This window comes from Tympanuchus pallidicinctus, unplaced genomic scaffold (genome assembly GCF_026119805.1).
Source record: "Tympanuchus pallidicinctus isolate F22 unplaced genomic scaffold, pur_lepc_1.0 scaffold18, whole genome shotgun sequence".
Lineage (NCBI taxonomy): Eukaryota > Metazoa > Chordata > Aves > Galliformes > Phasianidae > Tympanuchus > Tympanuchus pallidicinctus.
The window spans coordinates 12,968,716-12,994,857 of NW_026294699.1; the positions used below are offsets into that span (position 1 = coordinate 12,968,716).

Genomic DNA, 26,142 nt, shown 5'->3' on the forward strand with positions numbered 1-26,142 from the left:
ATTCTGCAGGGGTGAGGACAGCAGCCTCAAAGCTGCAGATCTGAACCCCTCCTCTCAGAGGGTTTCCCACATCACCACCCCGGGCTGTCACACGGCCTTTGCCCCTTGGCCACATGAGGGGCGAGGGGGGCTGCAGCCCTTGGCCCCAGCGACGCAGCCGCGATGCCCCTCACGTAGCCGGTGCCAGTGGTTTGCCGCGTCCCCAGCGCTCGGAGGGGCGATGAGCACCTGGAGGGGCAGGCCTGCAGGGGGGCACGGAGGGGAGAAGGCGGTGATGTGCGCCTGAGGACGACGGTGAAGAAGAGCTGGTGTGCGGAGAGAGGGGGTTATTGAATCCTCCAATAGGCGTTACCGGGAAAGAGGTGGCCCCGGCCAGCGAGAGCACCCCAAGGGCAGAGCTCAGTGGGGGGCACCTGGGACTGCGGGGCTCCGGCGGAGAGCGGCCGCTGGAGGTCGCGGGCGAGCGGCACGGGGAGCTGCCGGCCCCCGGGGCCCGGCGGAAGGCGGAACCGGCGCCGTGCCCGACCGGGAGGGAGGGAGAGAAGGAGAGAGGCTGCGGGGCGAGGAGGCGGCCGCGGCAGAAACCGCCCCGGCGCTCCCCCTCCCGCCGTTCACCTTGCGCGGGGCGAGGGGCCGCATGGAGCAGCCCCGGCGCCGCCCAACGCGCCGCGCCCCGCGATGAAGCGCCGCTAACCGCGGCGGATCCGCCCGCAGCCCCCATGGCGAAGGAGAGGAGCAGGAAGGCGCTGGTCGAGCTGCTCCAGCGACCGGGCAACGCGGCGTGCGCCGACTGCGCCGCTCCGGGTAAGCGCGGGCGAGGGCTGCGGCACCCGCTCCTCCCCGGACCCCGGTCCGTACCCCGAGCCCCCGCCGGCACCGGGTGGGGGTCTCGGCTGCGTCGCGGTGCCTCTGCTGGACCGCGGTGCCGTCGCGGCGGGTCTCCTCCGCACCGCTGCGGCGCAGCGCAGTGCCGCCGTGCCATCGTGCCGCCGCCGCGTCCGTGCGGCAGGACAGGTGTCTGCGCTCCGACCTCCGCCCGGCGCTGCCGCTGCCGTGTGCGGGCACCGCGCGCCGCTTCAGCGCGGGGCTGCGTCTCTGGGAGCCGGGCTGCGGGGGGGGCACGCGGCTCTGGGCTCGGCTCCTCGCCCCCTGGGGCCGCGTGCGCCGTGGGGGAGCGGAGCCCGGCCCCGGCTCTCGCTGGGCACCGCCTGCCTGATGCAGCAGGACTGCCCGGAGGGGGTCTTACAAAATCGCATTGCCGCTGACCCCCTCCCCCATCCCGTTTTCTTTTTCCTTATTGCCGCATGGGTACACCGAAATGTGCGTGAGCTTACGTGGCTCTAAAGGAGGTGTAGGGATGTCCTTTTCAACCTCCTCTGCCGCCCTGTAGGTTAAAAATAACCAAAAAAAGAAACAAAACCTACTTCAGCTGTATCTTTGCTTTTTAACCGTCTGGGTATTGATTTATTAGGGATTTCAAGATCTATCGGGTGTCACCGAACAGCACGAACCGTTACCAGTGGCTTTATGCCCCAGTCGACATCTCATGAAGCCGCAGCTCACCCAGCCCTGTGTCCCCAGTACCAGCTGGAGAGGACAAAGAACTTTCTGCTATTTGGAACTGCTGTGCAGCTCTGCTCCCACCCATCTGCGGGCTGTGGGGCTGCAGCTGCCCACCCCCAGCTGCCGTGTGGGCACAGCAGTCGCTGCATCCCTACATTTTCCCTTCCCGGAGGAGACACAGCGAGCCCACGCTGTGCATTTCCATGGGGTGACACTTCCTTGCCTTGTGGTAGTGCTAAGCCCCTCTGCAAAATGAGGACTTCATCACATAGATAGAGATGGAGCTGTAGGAGAGTAAAACAGCTCACACTGAGGGAAGATGGTTCTTGTTAAAGTCTTTAAATGGGTTTGTGAAACAACAAAGCCATTTTGCTTTCACTGATGCTTGCGTGCAGAGATGTCGTAGTGAAACTCAGAGAGGATTGGGGCCAGTGTCTTTTGTTAGACAAGATGTGCTATATTAATACCATCCTGCCCTCTGTCACAGCATTACTTTCTTGGGACTGCATCGCTGTTCTTAACCCCAATTTTTTTAGCCATAGCTTTGCTTTGGTGTCTTTGGTAAAGGTGAGCTGGTTGCTGTGCTGGAAAGTGCTCGTCTGCTCAGGGTGGCAGTGGGGATCGGCTGCCCTGGGTTGTTCTGTGGGGGCTAAGATGCATAATTGGTATCTGTGAGTGACACTGAAAATATTCAGGCTGAATCCTGTTACTCGTCCTGGGCAGGGACAGCAGGCATCTTTCTGAGTCATCTTTCTGAGTCTGGTGATGTGGGACAGGAGCCTGGAGAGCCTCCAGACTGGTGTGCATACTTTATCCATTGAGAAATGGGATATGCAGAGAGATAAGGATGAAAGCTGGTGCCAGGCAAACAGGTAGGGACAGAAAAGTGATGAAGCAGAGAAGGTGAAGTGAGAATAGAAAGAGTGGAGAACGAACAAAAGATGGGAAATAGCACAGAGCTGTGTTCCCATGTGGTTGTGCTGCTGATGTGGTGCAGCTGGGGTAAGCAGCAGCCAGGAGCCCTGATGGTTATGGTTGCTTCTCAGCTGAGCGTGATCCTTTCCCTGAAATCCTGAGCTGGAGCCACGGTGAGAGAGTCACTCAGAGAAGGGCTGCAGACGACAGAGGCTAGGATGGGGCTGAGGGATAGCAGGTGGAAATTCTGTGTCAGCCAGTTTACTTACGTGTTTGGAAACTAGGTGGATTTTCTTTTGTTCTTGGGAGTATTTCTTTCAGAAATTGACCCATCGATGGGAGCTTTTTTCTCCCTGCTGTTAAAAAACAGATTTTCTTTTGTTAATGTGGCTCACCTGGGTGCCAGAACAGCAGCCACAGCCCTGGGCTGACAGCTTGCCCCAGGTGTGACAGGCTTATATAATTAAAGCTGGGTTCCTGGTGCAGATGAGCTTGCACTGCTGTGACAAGGCTGTGACCATGCAAAAAATCAGCTCCAAAACAGACAGGGAGCATTGGTAGTGCCTGTTCTCTTGGTCTGCGTAAGGAATTTTGTCCTCTGTGGGTCATCTCTTGGCTGGGTCCTTGGTGAGAGCTCCGCAAAGCCTAACCATAGTCTGGGTCTGGGCCAGCATTTGCCACTTAAATAATCCCAGCTGAGCATTACCGACGTATCCTGATCCTCAAACCAAGGCTGTTAGCTGTCAGATCTCGAATGGCGCTGAATCTGATGCTCAGAAAGGTCAGGTCTGTGCTCTGTGCCTTCCCTGGGGCTGGCAGGAAAATCTCCAGTGCAAAAGCAGATCTTCCATTGAGTTCTCCCAGATGAGGGCATGTCTCGGGCTGAGGGAGCAGCAGGGTCTCTGGCCTGGATGGCTGGGAGTGTGGGAAGGATGCTAATGTCGAAACTGAAAATGAGAGTGATGAAAAAAACCACTGTGGCTGCTTCTCACTCATGCAGCTCGTGTTTGTTGAAAGGCTTCTAGTTTGGTTTTCATTACTTTGTCTTTAAAGGACCTTAGTCTGCAAGGAAAGTTCTGCGTAAGAGCAATACTGAAGTTGCAAAAATGTCTTCCATCTGTAATGGATGAGGCTGTGTTGGCTGCGTTTGTGAGACCCAATGGTGGGGTTGGAGTCCCCACAGCGCTGTTACCTGCGGCATGGGGTGCTGTGCTGTCACTCTGGTGATGGAGGTTGGGCTCCCAGGGGCTGATTTGCAGCATGGTTGTTTGGGTGCGTTACAGATATGCCTTTTTAATTTTTTTTTTCCCCTAAATGATTCGTTGTCTCAGGCAATCTTTCCTCACATCACGAGATGAATGATTATCTCGGAGCACAACAAGACCTTGAGTATTTCTCTCTTTGTTCCATTTCTCTGTGACTTAGGGTTGTGTTTCCACTGAGTGAGGTTCATTTTGCAGTGCAGGAGGACAGTGTGTCTGTGAAGACATAAGTAGAAATCCCAGCAAAGCAGTCCTGCAATTCAAACCCTCTAGCAGTTCATGTGTTTTTTGATTTTTTTTTAACAGCATTTCCATCTTTCTAATTTGGGGTGGATTACTGGAACCTGGATCCTCAAGGGAGAATAGGGAATATCAGCCTTTCAGTACATGGGGCTTGCGTGGATGGGGTGGAGAAGGAGCAGAGATTGAGTGATAGAGGGGAGTCTCAAAATGCAGTGGGTTTGGTGCTGTGCTATGTATCAGAGCCTGAGGAGGAGGTTGTGAGCTGAGGTGGATTGCAAATACCCTCCTGCAGCCCAGCACTGTGATTTCTGGAGCAGGTGAAGCTTTTCCATTCCCTTGATTTCCTGAAGTAAGGGTGGTGATTAGAGGAGAACAGCTGAGTGCCAGGGATCGCTTGATTTGCTCTGGATTAAGGAGGGCATGGAGAGGGTTGGATCTCAAGCCTCTTATTCCCTATCCACTCACTGGTCTATAAACAGCTATTTGAAGGCAGGTGACTGAGCCATCCGGTCCCGTCATCCACACTGACATCCCATCCCTCTGAGGAGCACAGGGCTGTGTGCTGCAGCTCGTGCTGTCTCTTTGCCCCCACCACCTCCCACTGGAAAGCTGTTCTGCAGCTTGCTGCTCCAATGCCGTCAAACGGTCTTTTCATTCTCAAGCTAAAAGTGGAAACTTGTTCCCGCACCTCCATTGTCCTCCAGCTGAAATGGTTCTTTTTCTTCCCAGGAATTTTCCAGCTCTTCTCCCTCGCAGAGCAGAGGGAAGGGTGCTGAGGGTCTCCCATGGCAGCGTGCTTAGCTTGGTGCCACCTTGTGCAGGGAAAAGGAGCTTCTGGAACACAGGGCTTTGAGAGGGGCAGCTCTGTCTGCTCCTGCTGGAGCTTGATCTGAATCCAAAGCCTTGGCAAGTTTAATGCCTTCACTGAAGAATTTTCCTCCTTAGAGAGGAGTGCTGGTGGGAGGCTGGCTTCAGTTTTAGTGTCTTTTATTGTTATTTTTAAACGTGCGTGACCAGGGCCTGCTAACTAACCTCGTCTTTTCCCAAAGTAAATAGCAACAGAACTGCAGTGCTTTGCACGAGGTTCTCCTCACTGTGGTATTTTGCAAACTAGCAGAGTGGCAGCAGAAAGGCTTTTGTTTATGTTGATTGCACGGAAATCCCTGTGCTTACATCTATCATAGGATGCATTACCTTTCTTGTGCAGCATGAGAAGAGGCTCTGCCTTCCTGGGGAGGTCCTCCCCTCTCTTCTGGTTGCTCCTTATTGCCTCAGACTGGAGAAGTTCTGTTTCCTCCACATCCCTTCTTATGCTCAGTGATGTTGGGTTGAAGCTGCAGCTGGTTTGCTGAGTGCTGGGTTTCCCTGGGCCTTGTCATAACGGCCAGGGCTGGTTTCTGAGTTAAGCTGTGTGACCTGAGTGTTCCAGTTTTGTTTTGGATGCTTTTCTGAGCTCTGGCGGTGCCTTCCCTTTCAGATGAACAAGATGTGAAGAAGTCATCCTCGGTGTCTTTCTCTGGAGTTTAGCTTTGTTCATCTATTTATTTATCTTAAATGAAACTGTTTCAGGTTTTTATTTTTAAAGTTGTTCTGATCTGTTTGCAGGTGATAAAAAAAATCTCTGCCGTGTTGTGCCGAAGTTTTCTATTCCAGCTGTGTAAAGACATAAGGATTTAATCACATGCTTGGTAAAATGTTATCTCAGAGTCTGTGTTAGCAGTCATTTGAAGAGTTGAAGCCTCTGATTAGACAAGGGTTGGAGATCTATTGCTATTTGCCATAAACTGGGTTTTTTTCATGTTTTTTTCATTTTTGTGCTGGAGAGCAGAAGTGAAGACAGAGTCTATTACGGTTGGGGAACTCTTTGCTGCCATGATCTGCTACCAGTCCCTGCGTGTCTGTGGGCAGAGGCTGTGCAGTTGGAGTTTGCTGACAGTTGTGTCACAGCTGTGTGGGATGTGGGTGCCAAGGGGACCTCTGGAAGATGGGAAGGGGAATCCTGCACCCTCCTTCCTGCCTTTGGGCAGCACCATAGGGATGCACCAGCATGAGTGCTTGCTTGGATTCATTACCCCCTGCCTTGTCCAGATGATGCTTACAAATTTGCTAATTGTAGTGGAAATGCTAAGTCACGGCTGGAGGCAGTGATGGAGCACCTGGTAGGAAGGCAGAGCCAACCCAGGGGAGCTCGGGTACATGCAATGCAATGTCCAGAAGGGTGAAGCCAGGATCCACCCCTTCCCAGCCCTCATTTAAGGGTTGGCAGTGGAGGTGGGGGTATCTCACTGGGGAGCCCTGCATGCCTGAGCTCTTCCAGAGGTAGGCAAATTTTCTTCCTTTGTTTCTGCATCCAGAGCTGCTGCTTTTGGGCTTGTCCTCATTTGCTGCAACCAAAGACTTTGTCACCCTATTATTTTTGCTATCCTTTCCATCCCATTATAGAATTGCACTAATAAATTATTTTACCAGTGATGTTTCTGAAAGACTTTGCTTGGCATTTAAGCTGGTTTGGGGGTATTCACTACTTAGCAGTTTCTTGGAGGGTGCTAACTCAGCTCCTGGGGCTATCTGACCTGCTGACAGGCACTGCTGGGTGCGCCCTGCCTGTCCTGCAGTCTGTCTGTATGCTGGGCACTGCCTCGTGGCAGCCGCAGCTCTCCGAGGAGGAATGTGGAAATGAGGGATGGGTGTTTGAAGTGCTTTGTGTGAGATGTCAGCTCAGGGCTGCGTGCGGAGCGTGGCTCTGCTCAGAGAAAGCACAGAGCTGCTACTGCAGCCTTTTACCATTGCAGCAAGGGATGGGGCCTGGCCTGGCCTGGCAGCCCTTTCTGCATTCTCTGTGCTGTGTTCCCACTGTAAACAACCTCCCAGAATAAGAACAACCAAGGCAGGGAAGCAGCACAGGGGTTTCCCTGAGCTGCTTGTTTTAATGGGGCAGTTCCTGCTCTGCACAGTGCTTGCTGGGTGGGCTCAGCTGGTGAAGGCTGGGCGTTCTGCTCTTCGTGTGAGTGAGGACTGACTTCTGGGGGAGTCTTGTGTGTATAATCTCTGTGTATTGAGTTTCTGTGAATAAGCGTTGCTGCTGGGATTGGAGGCCTGCTAACAGTCATACCAATTATACTGATAACTAGTATAAACTAATGCATATCTTGTGTGCCTTTCTGATGCCTTTCCTATGATGGAACTTGGACCCAGTGACTCCAGACCTCCTCTGCTGTCCTGTCCACCTCTCCTTCCTGTGCTGAATTTGATTGACCAGCCAAGTACTGTCTCCTCTCCATTTTAATTTCAGATCCAGACTGGGCATCTCATAGCCTAGGGATTTTCATCTGTTTGAACTGTTCGGGAATCCATCGCAATATTCCACAAGTCAGCAAGGTGAAGTCGGTCCGTCTGGATGACTGGGATGATGCTCAAGTGGAGGTATGTGCACCTCAGGCTTGAAATGCCAGCGAGCTTGTGTCATTGCATTTCACATCACTGCTCTTAACGCCACCTCACCAGCAAAGCAGTAAAACTGAGTCCTGTCCAAAGAAGGTATGGCAAACATGATCCCAGAAGGCATTTCTAAATGGAAGTCTGTGATGTCGCACTTATGAAATCTGATTGAAAAATGGAATAACTATTTCATGAAAGGGATGGGAGTATTTCCTCCACCCCTATAAATGAGCGTGGACTGTGTAGAAATTATTGATCCTAAATGAACTGTCTTCTGTTTCTCCTGTTACATCCACTCTTTCCTGCCATCCCTGCCCAGCTCGGCTGTTTCTGGCTTTCTTCCACTGAGCTCTGAAGGCTTTTAAACTCAGTGTCATGAAGAACTGTACCCTTGCAATGTAAATCCTCTCTATTTATGCAACCGAACAGATTTTGGTGATGTTGCTAAGGCAAACCAACCAGGACACCTGTGTACTTTGCCTGTTCTTATCTTTAAGGGCACAGAGAATGATTCCAGTTATTGATTTTTATGTTTTGTTTTGTAGATTTGAGGTTTTTCAGAGAGCCGCAGCTCACAGTCATGTGTTCTATGAGAAAAATAGGCCTTTGTGTTGCTTGGGCTTTTCCTTCCCTGATTATTTTGCTTTTTGTTTGAGTCAACTGAATATATAAACTCAAGGACCTCAAAAACATGAAAATAGTGGGGAAAAAAACCTTGGAAATAAAGAAAAATACAGGCTCACCTGTAGTTCTGGTTGTACAGTTGACAAAATGCATTGAGCACGGCCTGCCCGGCAGAGGATGTTTCTCTTAGACTCATAAATTTTATTTAATTAAAGTCACTTTATAAATAGGGAAAGATGTGGCCCCATCCCAATTAGTTTAGTACTCTGAGGAAGCAAAGGAGGACAAGGGAAATAAACCCCAGATTAACATTTCTTAATTCTTTCTCTTTATTCTCTTCTCTTTTACAGTTTATGGCCTCAAATGGGAACAACGTAGCAAAAGCAAAATACGAATCGAAAATGCCACCGTTTTATTACAAGCCAACATATCTTGACTGTCAGTAAGTAAAGAGCTTTGCTGGTAAACAGCTTTCACTTGTTTGTGCAGCTGCAGCCTCTGTCGTATTTTAGTTTTAGCGTGATGTGTTTTTTTCAGCTGCGGAGGGGATTGCATTCGTAGGAAGCCCTGAAAATCTGTGTTCTTCTGAGCGTGTGTGCTTGAATTTATTCCACGCAAGGGATCTTATTTAATAAGTCCTGTTGAGATGATGTGGAGAAGTCAATAGCTTGTCTGTTCCCCAGACTCTTTCGAGTTCCTAAAGCTACAGAAATACCGATTTCCACCCATTGATTTCTGCCTTTTCAAATAGCCCTTCTGAACCAAAATGTTACTTGCTTTCCTGAAATAGGAGGGGCTGATTATTATTTCTAAGTGTCAGAATGGTGGATTTTTTCCTTCTTCTTCTGCCTTTTCCCTTGGAGTCACGCATCTCTTCTATGGAGACAAGGGAAAAGCTGCTGTATCCTGTATGCTGTAGTTGAGCCTCCCTTGTTAGCTGGAGCAGGCCTTGCAGAGTGAGGCAGCTGAGCAGACAGGACGTGCTGCACAGAGCAGGGAGAGGATGGATGGATGTTGTTTGTTCCATGAGATCGTTTTCTGGGGCCTAATCCCACAGTGCACCAATGGGGTTTTGTGTGTTTTTGTATTAGCAAGCAGGTGAGCTGTAGCCTCCGAGACCCCCTGATAGTGCTGCTTGAGCTGGGTGTCACCAGGGGAAGGTTTTGTTCAGCGCTGTGCTGTGGCAGTGCCCAGTCTGTGTGTCAGGCTCTGAGATGCATTCAGCCATTGTAAGAGGTGCACTGAATGGAAATGGTGGAAGCACTGGTAGGACTCCCTCTGGGAGATGTTGGCTTTGGGTAGAAAGGCTCTGCTGTGTTTCCCCGGTCCAAAATCCCCCTGAAGGTGAGCTGAAGGGATCTTGAGCACCTTTCACATCCTCAAAGTGACTTTGTATTCTTATTCCTGTATTTGTCTTCCTGCAGCATGCAGAAAGCCTTTTTTTGGAAGAGACAGGATCACCTGTCATCTCCGTGAAGTATCTCAGTGGTGCATCCATTCCCCAGGCTGGAAAGGCCCAGGCGTGAGCAGTGCTGCCTGGCCTGGCAGTAAAAAAACCATTTCTTTGTGCACCACTGGCAGATCTCAGTTTTGATCTAAAATGGCTCCTGGCAGCAGTTTCCACAGCATTTACGACTGCAGGAACGATTTGAGCATCGGCCAAACCGGTGTGTGTTGTGGAGTGATGTGCTCTGAGTGCTGATCTTGCCAGGGTTATTTTTCTCAAGGAAAAAAAAGGCTTGAACCTCTTACCTCTCCTACTGCTCAAGCACCTGTGCTTTGTGGGACAGAGCCCAAGGAGAAGCTGCCAGGAATCTTGCAGTCTCCGCAGTGTGCAGCGTTCATCCCAGGGAGGAGTTGATGCACATCCAGCTATACATGGCAGCTCTGTTGTTTATTTTCTTACTTCATTTTGGAGGAAAACTAGCTTCCATGACAGTGGCTTTTCCCCCTTTTTTGCAAGGATGGGGCTTTGGCTTTGGTTTTTCCAACTGGTGATGGAAAAACGATACCTCAGAGAGAGCAGATGGAGGAGGTGGAGGGGACTGTCCATTCTACTGCTCCATTCAACAAACTGCTGCTGGAAATACAGTCTTTCCTTAATTATTTTTTTTCCTTTGCTCGCAGTTTCTTACCGTGTTAATTACGAAGACCTTTCTGTTCTAATTGCCAAAAAAATGACACCTCCCTGTAAGCAGCAGCCTGCCAGACTTTAGGTGGGCTGCTTAAAGCTTTTGGACTTGATCCCGAAAGCTCTGCATCTCTGTAGTTCGGGAACAGTGCAGTTATATTTTTCTAAGAAACACAAACTGTGTGTTTGCTGTATATCCCAACACCAGAAATACCAAATCCCAGCAGGCAGGTGCTGCAGTCACTTGAGTGATAGAGCTGTTGAAATCAAAGAGGGCTTGAGTTGCAGGGCCTTGTATTGGGTATGTGATGTCTGCCCTGGGTTATTTATTGCACCTTCACCTCAAGAAAAATACACTTGAACAGAAGCAGAGAATTCTGTCAGCAGCACATCTAAAAGTCCCCTGAAGGCGTACTTAAAAATGAAACGGGGATCAGATCTGAAGTCTACTGGAAACAATGTGGAGACTGTATGAGGGACCTGAGGCTTGGCCCTGCCCTCTGGTTGCCTTCAGATCCTGTAGATACCAGGACGAATTCCTGTGCTTGTTTAGATTCATACAAGCAGTGCCAGTGATGCTGGGATTTAGCTCCAGGCTCAACAGCAGCTTTTTATGGCAGGATTGCCTGTGTAGCAAGGATGGTCAAGTGCCTACTCAAGCTCTCTGTTGCCCGTAAGGAAGATGCTGGACTCCTTGCTGTCCTCTTTGGGTCTTTGTTTTGGTTTCTTTTGCTGGTTCTGCTTTCTATAAATAACAACTGGAGCAGAGGCTGCAGCCACTGATCTTGCACTGAATCGTCCTTATTGTGGACAGCTCTCAATGTGTGTTGATCTTCTGGGGGGAAATTGTAGCTGAGAGATCCTGTGTTTGTGATGACACAGAACAGAGGAAGAGTGTTTGAAAGTCGTGTGGGTTGGGAATGTGGCATGGCTGGGGTCTTGTCTACCCTGGGACTCACCATCGGGACCTCCTGTGGTCTGGCTTGAGTGCTGGAGAGGTTATCAAGGGATTTTTGCAGCTTCTGAGGACACCCGTTTGGACTAGCTGCCTTGTGGCTGTTCAGTCTGTGCTCTCCTGCACAGCAGCTGTGGTGAGGCTGAACCACTGTCATTGACAGCATTTTGGGAAATAAGTCATTGCAGAACAGGGTTCCCTAAGGCGTGAGACCAGCAGGGTGTATCTGTTGTAGTATTTGCATGATGGAGCAAGAGCGTTTTCCCATTGCTGCACGTGAAATTTATTTAAACATTCACACTGGAAGGCTTTGGAACAGATGCAGCTCCTGCTGATCCACTGAAGTCAGCTGGAACTGAGGGTGGTGTGAATTCTCTTCCTTGTCGTTAAATTCCTGATGGTCTGATGGTTGAAAAGGTCCAAGTTTGGCTATGGTGATAACAAGCTGTCTGCAGCAGTGGGTTGGAGAATGGAGAGAACAGTCAGAAATCTAAGTACTGGTGTTGATTCTGTGATCAAATTTCTGGAGGTTCCTTGATGAGTGGCAGAAGTATAGAAACAGGCAATTAAATGCTGCCGTCGGTGTCATCAGTCTTCTACTCTTAGAGCCTAACGTGGTGTAGATGGTGGATCCAGAAAGAGCCTTCTGCTCAGCCCACAAACCTCAGTGCACAGCTCTGCAAAACCAACCTGCGCCCTGTGTGAGGATCTGAAGATGGGCTGTACTCAATCCAGGGTGTAGCACAGGGTGACAGCAGAAGAGAGATGCCCCAGCAGCCAGCCACGTGCTCCTGGTCTTCTCAAGGCTTCGTGTTTTTTCCCACCTTTGTTCTTTCCAGGACTCTGGCTGTGGCTGCGGTGTGACCATTCCATGTCCTCTTGTGAGGAAAAGACCAGCCATGGCTTCCTACTGTTGCTTGTTTGGGAGGTCCATAACACCTTACAATGAGCTCCATGTCTCTTGAGTCACCTCTCACCTATGGGCCATCGTGTGCGTGCGTCACACAAAGTGTACCACGTTTCTATTCTCATACCAACAGCTTTAGCACAAAGATCTTTTTTTCTTTTTCCTCTTGTTTGTAGTTTTGTTCTTCTCCTTCTTCATTCAGTGATGCCTTTTACTAAATAATCCAGTCTGAGGGGCTTGGTTAGAATTGTTTGTACGGTGAGGGAATTTTGTGCAGAGGCGGCCTGGGTGGGTGGCAATGGGCTGTTGTGTTAAATCTGTAGATTTTCTTTAGTACAGTTCCAGTAAAATGAGATGTGCAGGGAAACGATTTGTTGTCCAGCAGAACATGGAAGAAGCTCTTGAATCTGGAGTGTGCTTTTTAACATTTGGAAGACTTTTAAATCCCAGTTGTATTTTGATTGCAGAATTAATGGTTATGGATTCTTCCTTAGTTTATCTTGGACCATGCCTACTTCTCTGTGTATTATGTTTTTTTCCAGACTGCTGCGGGAACAGTGGATCAGAGCCAAATATGAAAGGAAAGAATTCATTCACAGTGAGAAGCAGGAGCCTTATTCTGCAGGTAGCCAAAGAAACTTTGGGCAGATCAGTGTTTTGATGTCCATTGCCATTCCTTTCCCTTGTTTGTGTTTGTATTTACTTCATATTGATTATTTCTCATATGTCGCTAACAAAGTGTGATCTTTAGTGAAGGATTAATCCTGGTGTTCCCTGTGTTTGGTTAGAAATATTGGAAATGTTGATGCTGGATGGGAGAAAAGTGATTATTAGGAGTCTCTCTATTGACTTCAATTGGCTTTTCATCCACTCTCAGGTTTGTTCCTGATAGCAGGAGGTGTAAGTGTGAGTTAAAATGGAGATAAGAGCGTTTGTCTCATCAAGGTTTCTTTTGCTTTGAAAAGATGAGGTGGGATTAATGGCACAGTGTGGGTAATGGTCTATAAGTGCTAAGTCAAGGGGATGAGATGCTTTCATTAAAGAAGGGCAGAATTTGAGGAGGCTCAGGGTTTGAACGGGCTTGTTGTGCTGCTGCACCAGCATGAGAACGAGCATTAACGTGCCTGAAATCAACTGGACACTGTTTTGCTATATGCAAATGGCCTTTAATTTATTCTGCATGTTAAGTAGTTGACACCAGCTATGTGCATGGATGACTCTTGGATAATTTCATTAACAAGGACCATGTTCCAGATGAAAGGTTAAAATACTATTTTCATGCTGCTTCTCAGGACTGATAATAAGCAGGTAACTCCAGCAGTTGGCTGCTATTAAGGCTGCAATTAAAATCTGATCTCATACAGACCCTGTTTATGCATAGAGGCTTTCTGCTCTGCTGTTTTGTATGTATGCAACCTGCACATTGTGTGCTATCTGTATTCGTGTACAGTACGCTGCACATTTTTATTCTAGGTTTTCAAAGCAATCTTCTGGGGTTGGACATGTAGTATTGACAGTAAGTAATTGATTTCTTAGACAGATTTGGAACACATCTGCTGACACGTGTACGATGTTCACATAGGAGTAATGATGCAATTTTGTACCGTGCAACTTTTAGCTGTGAAAGCCTGGATTCAGCTGGAGCTTCTTCAGGCAGATGCCCCATTTTAAGCACACAGAGCGAGGTGTGCCTTCCTCTGCTGTCTGGGGAGAAGGGCAGCGGTTCTGAGAAATGCAGGAGAGCTCAAACAGAAGCAGTAGGGTTTTCTCCCCTCTTTGAAGTTCAGCCACTGTTAAATGCTGGCTGTAGAAGAAAACGTAGCAAAACGCTTTAAATGAACAGAGCTTGGAGGAAAAGGGGGAGGGAAGGCAGACTGGTAGGTATTTGTAGATTGAGTACTGATGTTTTTAGTTAGTTACTATTTTCTCTGAGAATTGTATCATCATTAAATCCAGCACAAGAGCAGTGTAAGAGACCTGTGCAACACTGACCAGGACGTGATTTGTTCATTCTTCTGGATGGGAAATTCCAAGGGGGGCATTTGGCTGCTCTCTGGGGTGACCAGGTTTGTGTCACAACATAACAGTGAGGAGGTGGGGACCAAGCTTTCAGTGCCAGCTCTTCCCTTCTACTTCACCATAGCAGCTCCAAAGCATGGGTGCATTCCTGTGCCAAACTTTGCTCCTTCTTTTGGATGATGTGGCATAGCTCAGCTGGGGCACTGCTTTCAGTTCTTCGTCTGTTAGGTTGGGATCAGCTGTTTTTCAGGTCTGTGGCTTGTGATTTTTGTGGTGTTGGGCCATCAGTTTGCCCATTCAGTGTAAAGCAGTGCCACTAAAGAACTGGTCTGAACTGCTCCAATAAATGCTCCAAGACAGACTGCAGTCTGGCACCTAAAGAAGCAGCTCAGCCGTATCACATGTGCTGGCTCTGTCCATACCACTGCTGGCGGGGTCATTTCAGTTTGGCAGCCACAGCAGCAGTTTGGAGGATGCACTCTGTGTGGGGCAATCCTTGTGTGCCTGCTGGGAGCTGCGGAGCATCTGGGCCACTCTTTTCCATTTGTGACCTCCTGAACTGCACGGGGATGTGCTGGAATGGGACAGTAAGGCTGCTCTCCTGCTCACCCCACACCCTGAGTTTGAGTCTCATTTAAGTGTATTTCTTTTTATTTCCAGTGCTGCCTTAGACCATTTTTTCTCACCATTCTGAATTCCCTGAAGGAGTGTTAGATTACCAATTTCTAAGCATGAAACATTTTGTTGTTAATAGAGACATCACTATCCATTTTCTGGTGTTTGCTGGAAGATTTAATTCCATTTTCCCATCCCAAGGGCAATTTTGCTTTCTGACACTTGCTCAACAATTGCATAAAAATAAGAAAATGCTGTTTGTGAGCAGTTCTGAGTAACATCCTTTTCCTGGCAGCCTGATGAAGCCCTGGTCAGAACTTCAGTGTCTTGCTTGCAGAAGATCCTTTGGGGAGAGACTACCTGGAGCCTGTAGATGCCAGGCAGAAGCTATTGCAGCCGAACTGACACACCTGGGAGAAATGAGTCCCAGGATGAGAGTGTCAGATGTGCAGCTCAGGACTGAGAGATCGTGTAGGGCAGCCTGCCAGGAGGACGCAGCAAACTCACTAGCTGCTGGTGAGGGATATGAGTGAGAGACTGAGCAGTGTGGGATGCAGAGGCAGTGCTTGGCCCTTACACAGCTGCCCCCAGGTGCTTGCACAGCCCCTGAACCAACAGGAAATTGCCCTGTATGATGGAAGGCGATGCAAGGCAGCGCAGCTGGAGCTGGGAAGCAGAAAGACACCTTGCTCATACAGAAATCCCTGCGATGGGCAGAGCTGTGTTGAAGCAAGCTCTCAATCCTCACCCCAGAGAAGAGCCATGGCTGCGAACCCATGGCCCTGCTCCAGATGTCGGCTCTCAGGGATGTGCTGCCATACCTGCAGTCACTCTGCAGGCGCTCTCCCTCAGTCCAAGATTTCAGTGCAAATTCCTCTAAAGGAATTGTTACAGTTCCTCGCTCCATAGGAAGCCTATGGGCATGGGCATGTGTGCTGCTTGCAGCTGCAGCCTCCAGCTCCTCTACCATGGCTTAGTTTTTCAATCTCGGATGGTTTCATTCCTCCTGATGAGGCGTTGTTAATGAGTGTGCTAGCACCATTGATTTTAGTGCGAGCAGTTGGTGTGAGTTCAGGTAGTGCAGGAAGATTAGTAAAGCAGTGATTAAATGCTTCGGTGGTCCACTATCGATTCTTAGGTATGTCCTCTTATATGTTTGAGTTCTTAATTCTGCTCTCCTATTAGGACTAAATAATTTGATTGTCCTGGCCAGGCGTTATGAGGCAAAGCATTATTTACACACCAGGAATCACAATTAACGTGGTGTTGTTTTCCTCATGATGCTGATGCATTTGTTGTACAACAAGACAGAGTAAAACTGATTTGGAGACCTTCACATTAGTATGTTTGAGGATGATTTTATCCTTTCTGATAAATGAACTGTCTCAATTCCCGTCAGTCTCCAGCTAATTGTCCCCTCTCCAGGAGTTTAATGAGGCACAGGCACTGACATCTCATAGAAACAAAGGGTGCTATTAGTTGCTCTGAGGTTGGATTTGGTCCTCCAGGTAGTTAAAAGGTTTGGATGTCTTCCCCTGCCACTGATTGGCAGCAGTTATAGCAACACCTTCTGAATGTCTTAGTGAAAGTTGCTTCATTTGAGTGCTTTTGATTGCTCTTCATCAGATGGGTTTATTTTAAGGGAAGGTATGGAGGAAGCAAAACAGAACAGTGGCTTTAGGTTTGGGCATTATGATATTATATATTGGTAAAAGTACAGCTGATAGAATGCAGCTCAGGCCATAGACAGGAGAATGGGATGTGTGTGTGGCCAAGAGGAAGCAAAAGGGAGCCCTTGGATCCTGCAAACCTGGCTTTGGCTGCCGGTGGATCATCTGTCTCATTTACCAGCAGGATGCCAAGAGCACCCAGCTTTGGATCTTTGCTTTAACAAATGAAACAGGAGCACTGCTTTATACTTGCTGTTAAATCTCATAACTCCTGTCAGGAAAAATGCCCCAACTTTACAGTTAGGTTCAGGAAAGCACTTATCCCCAGGCTGAGCATGGCCAGTGCAGCCAGATGGAGTTGATGGGTATCTTCAGCAATGGCCAGTCTGAAGGGAGTTGGCACCTTTTTCTTGAAAACATTGGTTGTGTCTTTCTGTAATGTGGCATTAATTTGGGTAAGTCCTGGATGTTCATGGAAACCATGCAGGTCAAGTGCAGCGTTCCTCTGGCCTGCACTTGTTTCCAGCAGGGATGCCCTTAGTGCTGTCCTCTTCCCAAGTTTGTTGTGAATCTCTGTTCTGTTGAGATGGAGATGCTGTGAGAACCAGGTGAACATCATGGATACAAGGAGCAGCAGCAGATTGGGCTGTGTGTTAACGACAGTAGTGGCCAAAGCCATATGAAGAATCATGGGACCAAATACTTGAAAACATTTGCACTTAAGCAAAGGCAGGATTGTGTTGTTTGGGGGAGAAAGAGCCTGACTCGCTGGTCTTCTTAGAGTCCAAGCACAGGAGAGCAATGGCTCACCAGTGAGCTGCAAATTTACAAGATGTGTGTACTGCTAAGAGATTATTTATGCCATGTATTGTTATTTAATAAGGTCATTGAGGTAGTTCAGTGGTGATTTACAGGCTCAGATGGGAATGTAGTTGCTTTCCAGCACAGTGTGAACAGATGGCAGGCATGGGGTGAACTTTGTGCAAGCAACAGCTTCACCGAGTGCAGCTTTCTGCAACTTTGCTGCAAATGCTGCTCCCATGTATTTCTTGTAAATAGGCCACTGAGTCCTATTGCTGTTAATTTTGCAGATAGTCAATAACAGGAGCAGATTCACAGATAAAAAATGCTGCTACCAAACCTGTATGCCACTCTGATTGCATCCTGCTAGGACTGGTGAAAGGCAGTTCTCCCTTACTCACAGCAGATGCTGTTGCGTATCTTTCATGTTGAGACATTTGTTTTCCATTCGGGATGGGAATGCATTGTTTGCAGTGAGGAAGGATGTAAATACTAGCAAACATCTTTGCTTTTGTTCTTTTGTCATGGGAGGCTGGAGCTCCTCAGTTGGTGCAAATTGTTATAGGTCCCATAAAAACAGACTGACACCAGCTGAAGATGGAATGCAGAGAAGACCTTGGTTGGTTGGTAGGTGTATATCTGAAGGTGGTGGCCTACTGCCCAGCAGGGTGTGAGGCAATATAGTGTTACTGCAGCTTCACATAGCTTTGGCCTCAGCTGCTCTATGTTCCATGCATTTATGGCATGGAGTAGATGTCGTTGTCCTTATTCAGGGCTGAGAAGGGTGAGCTCTGGTTTTACCTGGTGGCTACAGACAGTGCCATTTGAGGGTGTCTGTTCACCTCACTGTGTTCACTGGACACCCCGAGGACTGCTTTGCTTGTGTGTTATTTTCTATTTGTCTGCAAATATGATAGCAAAGTAAATTACGAGACATAAAAGAACGCCCTAAAATAGTAGAATCTGTTAATGTGCACTTTCTATTCCATGTGGCTCTTGCATAACTTGGGAAGCAATCTGAATTAATTTTCCCCCAGCATTTGCACAGTTGGAAGGTGCTCTGACTGCAAAGAGAAAACGTGCAGAACGTGAATGTGTTCCTTCTCACTGTGAGAAAGACACCCTTGTTAGCTCAGCCTCACCTGTGATGTAATGCAGTTTATTTCGGGCCTGATCAGACAAAGCAGCGAGCGGTGTTGCAGCTTAAAGCCAATGATTTTAAATGACAAACCTCATCTCTGCTGTCACTTCCTCGTTTCAGCTACAAGCCAGCAGTGCCATGGTGACACTGCGCTCCAGCATTCCTCTCAGCCTCAGGAGCAATCAGAGCAAGGAAATAAAGATCACTGGAGATGCTGTGTGTTAAGACACCGATGCACACAAGTCCTGAAGGAGAAGGTAGTGCAGAGGCTGAAGTGCTGTGTGAGCCATGCCCAGCCCCTTGGTTTGGCATGCATGGTGGGACCTGACAGTGCAGGCAGAGCTGGGCTGAGCAGGGCTGCGTCCTCAGAGCTGTGGTTCTTTGTGAGATAAGGAGCAGAGAGAAGGGAGCAGAAAGAAGGCGGCAGGGTTCCAGCTGGTCGTGACTGCAACTAGGAAGGAAAGGAGGTCGGGGGTTTCCTCGTGGAATGCCTTTTGTCTTTGTTTTGTCATCAGTGGTTCTTGCAGGAAATGGCCAAGTTCAGTGAATTCACAACCTCTAAATGCAGTCAGTAAATTAGCGGGCTTCGCATTTGCCCACCTTTCATTTATGAGCTGGGTGGAAGATGCCCAAAAGATCTCAAATCCATGTGGATGATGCAAAGTTATAAGCAGTCTTTAAAGCCAATCCTTACTGTGTGTCTGTGAAGAGAACAGAGCCATGCAAATTAAGAGCTTTTCTCCTTTCTTCTGTTTTTATGTTGGCACGCTTTCCTTAATGCCAGTGACTTGAGGCTCTTGATTTACATTATATATAGAGAGAAATTTAGGAAAAGCCTGATTATAATGGGCTCTTCTGCCATTTTTTTGCAGTTGAATTTCTGAAGATACAACTTAGCTCCATCTGTAGTCTCCATCCAAAGACCCGAGTGTGTCAGGAGCTTCTGTGAAGGCAAATCTTTGTTTAACCTCAGTGCATGCAGGACAGATTGGGCAGCAGAGCTGTCAGAAAGCTTTAGCGAGCCTCGATCTTAGCCCTTGGAGAGGAATTTTCAGAACAAAGGAACCAGTTAATTTATTTCTCCTGACCAGCCTCCAAGTGGAGCCGCTGCTTTGTTCAGGCTGGTTTTTAATGTCACCGTTATCTGATGTTACTCACAAAATGGATAAAACTCTCTTCTCATGCTCGAAAGGCTTAAGAATTAGAGCTCAGCTTTGAGCTCAGCTCCAGCACATTCCACTCTTGTCCTTCTTTGATGAATCCTGTGTTCAGGCTGAGGCTTGGCTGCAGTGCAGCAGGAAGGTGAGCTGCGCTCAGTGGTCTGCAGAGCATCCATCCCAGCCCAGTGCTTTTGGTGCTTCTGGCTTTCCTCTGCCATCCCTGTGAGCAGGTCCTTTATGGACGTGGAGACTGAGATACAAAGAGGTCTGCTGCTGAAAAGCAGCACGAGTGAGGGCAGCACTGTGTTTTACGGAGCCTTATGCAGATCTGTGTGATCTGAGATTTGGACAGAGGAGAAGAGATGCTTTGTGATAGGAAGACGTGACGGTGCAGTGTGTGCTGGTGCACACATCGTGACTGCACCACTACTGCTTTCTGTTAAATCATGGTTTCCAGTAAATCTCCAGCAGCTGCTTCCACTATTGGGCTCTTACTGGATTCCAGCAAAATCTTATTACAAATCTCTGTTCTGATCTTGCCATTGTCCGTAAGATCTTGGCTGCTCAGTCCCTGACTGATAGAAAAGCAGAAAATGTGCCTGGAGCAGTGGGGAGATGCTGGAGGGAAAGCAGTGTGACAAAGCCCCTGCAAAGGCAGTGCAATTGTTTTGCAGATGATGCCACTGGTTGCATTTCGAGGGCAAGCATTACGCGTGGATTTCGACCTGGTGCAGAGGTGCAGAAAGTGCTCTTGCTCAAGCAAGATTATAATCGAAGAATGCTCAGCAGAAACGGGTATGTGGGTGACTGTACTGGAACTGCAAAACCTGAATGTCTGCCAACACAATGCAGCTACTTCAGAGCTTTACTTTTTTTTTCTTTTTTTTTTTTTTTTTTTCTTCAAGTTGAATATCAAGGTTACCAGAGTCTGGTGTGCCCTTGTCAGGAGTGGGTTAAAGCAGAAGCATCCCTCCAGCGGCCTTGTGAAGCCTCCTCATGCAGCCAGAGGCACAGAGAGCTTCTGTTCTCTGGCATGACATCAGCTGCGGGTGGCTGGAAGGTGACATGCTGGGAGCCAGGCTCCACAGGCACTGGCCTTGGGAGCACTCTCCTGAGCCCTGGAGATTGCTACTGGACACGGCACCGAGCACGCAGTGCCTGTTCAGAGCCCACGTGCTCTTCCTTGGCCATGCCTGGACTGCTGGACAGGCTGGTCATGCACAAAAAATGGTGAAGGAAAGAGGAATGCTGATGAGTGAGCTTGGTCAGCATCTTTCCTGCTGGCCCGGCTGCCACCAGAGGTGGTGGTGGCACTCTGTGATTTGTGTTTGTTTTGTTTTTTTGGAGCCCAGATCTGATGTTTTGTGATTTGGGAGAAAAGCATGCTATTTTTAAGCATCTTTCCCCAGCAGGGCTGAAAGTATTGGCATCTCTGCTGCTTGGTGCTTTGAGGATGGGGAGCACCCAGCAATGGGGATGTTGTGGGGGAGGCAGGAGACACCGCATCTCGTGCTGTGTCCTGGCCATGACAGCATCTGCATCACCGCTGGCCAATGTTCAGTCCCCTTTATATTCCTTCCTGGTTTAATCCTGCATTTAATATTACACGGCACTTGCTCCAGGATTGAGGGGAATGCTCTACTTGGATTGAAGGAAATGCTGTCATTGCCTCTGATCAAACGGTGGCTGCTTCTCCTTCCTCTGCATGCTGTACCACTGCTCTGTTTGGGCAGCAGAACTTGGCAGTGTGGCACAGGGCAGGTCACCTCGCCTGCCACCTTCTCTGTGCAGAGCACACACTGCCTGGCTGTGCTCACAGGGGAAGCATCCATCAGAAAAACATCCCCAAGGTAAAACAGCACTGCGTATGGTTTCCAGCCAGACATCAGCAGCGGGTCCAGCCGGGGCAGCGTGTGGAGCTGGGGCTGTTGGAGAGCCCTCTGCACAGCCCTGGCTCCGGGAGCAGCTGCTTTGCAATACAAATGGCTTAAACATCAAACACGGACCGTGCTGCAGCGCAGACAAGGCGCATCAAAGAGCTGTTTAGCAAGCCAGACTGAGGAGAAGGATGCGATCACAGCACGGCTGTCGTCTTTTTGTTCCTGGTGACAGGGATGTGCCTGCGCTGCGTGTCCCGGTGCCAGGCAGGCTGTGTTTTGGCAGGGCGATGCGATGTCATGCGCCCAGAGACTGACTCAGCCTTTTGCTGCTTTCTGTCGGTGCTGCTAAGTGCTGATTCTCACACAGGGCAGCCCCTCTAAAAATGCGATGCCATCTAACGAAGGCTCCATTAAAATCAAAGCAGGGTGCTGTGCCGTGTCCCTGCATTGCTGAAATGAAAGCATGCGGTGCCAACAGCACACAACAACAGAAAAAGCTGCAAATGCAAAAGCTTTTCTTTTAGAAATGCCTTTGGTGCATTTTGACTTTTTTCTGCTGTTCTGTCTGGGCTGTGGTTAAAGGCTGGGAACTGCTCTGTGCACTCCAGGAACTCTGAGTGCTGCAGTGACCCAGTGCTGGGGTGGGGGAAATCAGCATTCCTGTTACAGATAGCTGATGTTACAAAAAGAGCAAGGAGTGCAGAGCAACGTGCTGCTGGCTTCAGCTTTCCTGAAAGCACATAGGCAGCCAGAGCAGCGGGTGAGAAGGTGTAGGTCTGAGTGGGAGAGCTGGAGTTGGCCCAGTGGGGCACTGGCACTGCTGGCTGCAGGGCATGCGGCTCTGCCAGCTGAGGCTGCGTGCTCACAGCTACCTGGGGCTCCAGCTGTAATGTTAACAGCTGGTTCTGTCAGGCTGCCTTCAACACAGCTTCCATCCAAGCTTCTATAATTAGCCCCGCAGCAGCTTTCTTGCAATTGGAGGAAGATAGGGGAGCAGAATGGTACAGGTTGCAAACCTTACTCCAGGCGCACAGGGCTGGCTGATAAAATTTTAAGTAGTTGTGGTTTGGTCTTTTTTTTCTCCTTTTTTTTTTTTTTTTTTTTTTTTCTCTGAGTGCTTTGTACAAATAGCTGGGTTAGGGTTTGTTCTTTTCCCCCTCAAAAAAGAATGAGTAAGAGGTGCTCTTTCATTTTGCATCATCCCCGACAGAAAGATTTACGTCAGTCAACTCAACTCAAAGATGTTTCATTTGTGGTCAGCTTGGCATCAGGTTTATGTGCTGGGTTAGCAGCAGTCATGGGATTGCTGCTTGTTGGGGGCTGAAGGCATCGCTGTGTTTTGGGATGGGGAGTTCCAGGGGGTTGCTGTGCCTCTGGGCTCTCAGGCTGCCTGGTGAGCTGTGGGATCATGGGGTGTATGAAACACCATTATTACTGATCTCAGCCCTCAGTAGCTTTCCCTGTCTGGGATGGTATTGAAATACTGTGTTTTGGTGTTGCTCAGACTGCCTGCTCTTGTGATCTTGGGTTTCTATAGTCAGTAAATTAATCTATTTTACATGGAGTAGAGCTAAAGAGAAAAATCAGACCGGTTCTCCACACTTTTGACGATAAACTTTCAGAGAAAGAACGGGGGAGGCAGCCCTTTCTGTTTCTGGAGGTTTCTGGAGGCAGTTCTTGGTGTCCTGATCCCCGCAATGCTTTCGTAGCGCAGTGCCCTGAGGCCAGAAGGCTGCTGCAGCATCTTGGGTAATGGAGGGGTGGGGATGGGGAGGAAGTAAGCTATAACTCAGTGCATGGAAAGCACTGGTTTCATGGCAGCTCATCCGAGCTTAATTGAATTGCTATTAAAGATCCGTTCTGTGTTGGAGACCTGTGCAGGGCCAGGCACTTTTTGTCTCTCACCAGATAAAGAGCGTTTTTCCGGAGTGATGTCATGTCTTTTTCTGGAGTTTGCCTGGGATGTTGTTGCTGAGCCTTAAATCAAACTCAGCTGAGAAGTGTGAGCACTTCTTAGTGCCTTTCTGCTCAGCCCGTCTCCATCGCGGATTTTGTAATTCTGTGCTCCAAAAATAAAATGCTGTGAATTCTGTAATGCTGTGGAAGGATGGAGAAGGTTTGGTATCTGGTGCTGCGTGACGAAGCAGGTCAGCATGCTATGAGTGGGCATGAGCTTATCAGACCTTCAGCAGAGAGCTGCTCAGCAGCTGGCTGTGCTGCAGTAATGTTAGTGTAAAGAAGGAGGAGCAGAGAGTTGAGGTGTGCGTTGTGTTTTCTCCCTGTAGCGAGCTTGTCTGAGTTTTCCCCTTGAAACCTTGGATGCAGCAGAGAATTTTCCACGTTCTGCTCTCTCTTGGATGCAGAATAGGACTGGAAGGTGCCTCCCTGGCTCTCCCAATGGGACTGTTTCTAAAGATGTTGCTGCAGTCAGGGTGGGTGCACAGCAGCTGCGTGGACGATCCTGGTTTGTTTCCATCGCCAGCTCTGTGAGAGCAGCAGTGGTGTGGCACAGTGCTAACAGCAGCATATCCCCAAAATGTCTGAAAGGCAAGAGAGGTGCACAGCAGGGTGTGAATTTCAACCTTATGCGCATTGCAGAGACTGGAAGGAGGAATTACAGCATAATGATGGCGGTAGGAATCTTGATCAATGATTTATTCAGGCCAGGATTGAGCCCAGATTTATGTAATTACAGGAGGTCGTACAGTGGGACCACGCTGCTATGGGGCTGAGGGGCAATAGGTTCAGTAAAGCCAACGTAAAGTAAAGCCAGGCTGTGGCTGTGCTGCTGATGCACCTCCCCCCGTCCTACAGTGCTGGGAGCATCCAAACCAGGGCTTTCTGGGGCTGGGATTGCAATAAGTCCTAAATTAAAAATTCTCCCTTTCCCTGCATAAAGCAATAGCCCTGACTGTAAATGTGTCAAACACTCAATAATAGATGATCAGGAGCCATTAGCACTGCAGCAGATGTGCTCACAGCCATTTGGATTTCTCTTCAAAGCAAACAAAGAGGAACGCTGGGTGTGTGAGAGGATGGGCTTCCCTGATTTATGGTCGTGTGGCAGCACTGCCTATATGGGGGGAATGCTTCAGAGCAGGATGCCCTGGAGAGAGAATCCTAAACTGCTTTGAAGTCAGTGATGAAGTTCTCTGCTGGCTTCAGCAAAGCTCTGGTCAGCAGTTAAGTTCCTCTCATCCTTGCTTGGGTTGATCGATGGGAGCTGCCACCCATGCTGAGGTTTTATTTGCTGGTATGGGAAATAGAAAATCCATCCAAAACTGTTCAGGGCTTGGAATGTATTTTGGCTTTTCCCACGGCCTGAGGGAAGCCCAGGCCTTCAGGTGCTGCCTGGGGCTCTGCAGTCATTCGGAGCCTCAGCCTCAGCAGTGTGCAGCTCAGCACGGCCTGTCCGTGGTGCAAGCTGAGGGAGGGAATGCTGCCCATCTCCATCGGTCCTGTGTGGGGCTCTGGGCATTTAAAGTTCAGTGCTTTCTGCAGTGTGGTGGGCAGCCCTCGTGCCTCAGCTTCCTTCTTGCTGGTGCATCCTTTTGTGCGCCTCGTTGCTCAGTGACTGCAGGGAGGGCTTGCTGGGCTGCTCACGTCCTGCCCTGATCCCTGGTTTGGGATTTTGTGCTAGAACTCCAGCTTGCAGCAAAGTAATGCTGCTGTTGTAGGGATGCTGCCATGACTTGGCGCTGCGTGCCTGTCCTTAAATGTCTTCTTTCCCAGCTTCTCTGTAAATCAGACCTCAGATGTGTTCAGTGCTGGTAAAAGGGATGAACATCACACTGCCAACCTCTCAGCTTTCAACTGCCTTTTTGTAATAGCAGGCTGGATTCACGAGATGAAAACGTGAAGGTTATTTACCTGTAACTGCTGTTCTCTGAGCAGCCAGCAGCTCCCAGGTGGCCGTGCAGGAATGCCACTCAAGGAGGAAGCATTTGATTTCCAAGTAAAATTAGATTCCACGTCCAATTCTCAGTAACACAAGCACAAGGCTTCCAGTAAAGACTTGCTCTGTAGAAGAGGGTTTTAACCTCTCAATGCAGATACAATCTAATTGCACTGCAGCAGCTAACTATGGCCTTATCTTCAATATGTAAACGCTTGCTCCATAATTAAGTTACCAGGGAAGCTGTACTGTATCGATGATCAGTTATGAAATAAACTGATAATCTGATAAAAGGGAGGATGTATTCTCTACAGTGCAAACCGAACCTGTTCTGCCAACAGTGGTCAGGTAAAGACTTGAGGATTTTACACCTCACTATATTTCCCCACTGTTCATTCCTCCATAGTATTTTCAGGGAGGGGAGCTCTGGCTGGTAGAGCAGCTTTAGCAGGAATCGCTGTATCCAGTGGAAGTTGTTTTCTGGCCAGTATCCTTTGCACCTCCATCCCCACCTGCATTCATCCCAACATTGGCACCCTGCTGTCCCCACCTGTCTCGGTTTGGTCGCTCTCACCCAGGCAAGGTGTGATGGGATCCCATCCAAGATACCTTCAGGGAGCATTAAAGGCTGTATGAACATCTTTGTCACCTGAGAGCTACTCCGTAGGGAACGATAGCATGTGATTAAAGAAACTGGTTAAAAACAGCTTAGGAAGCTGGATTAGGTTTATAATCTCTTATTATGGTTCCCTTTAGCTGACAGCTCGGTGAAAGAAGGGGGTCTGGATTACACTGGGAAACATTGGAATTGACAGGAGTGTTTTCTGACTGTTAGGCTTAGTGGTGTCATGAATGATTTTAATCAGATTTAAATGGTGGCAAACATCACAAGCTTAATGGATTTCAGCTTTATTATTGGGGCT

General features: G+C 48.8%; 1 protein-coding gene across 1 annotated transcript in view; it reads left to right on the forward strand.

Annotated features, from left to right (window-relative positions):
* Window positions 1–530: 530 nt before the first annotated feature.
* Window positions 531–26,142, forward strand: part of ADAP1 (ArfGAP with dual PH domains 1) — a 39,644-nt gene continuing 14,032 nt past the window's right edge. Inside the window, exons 1-4 of the mRNA XM_052679887.1 lie at window positions 531–804; window positions 7,276–7,406; window positions 8,396–8,487; window positions 12,581–12,663. Of these exons, the coding sequence (XP_052535847.1) occupies window positions 720–804; window positions 7,276–7,406; window positions 8,396–8,487; window positions 12,581–12,663 (391 nt within the window). The 5' untranslated portion in view covers window positions 531–719. The remainder of the gene's footprint in view (window positions 805–7,275; window positions 7,407–8,395; window positions 8,488–12,580; window positions 12,664–26,142) is intronic.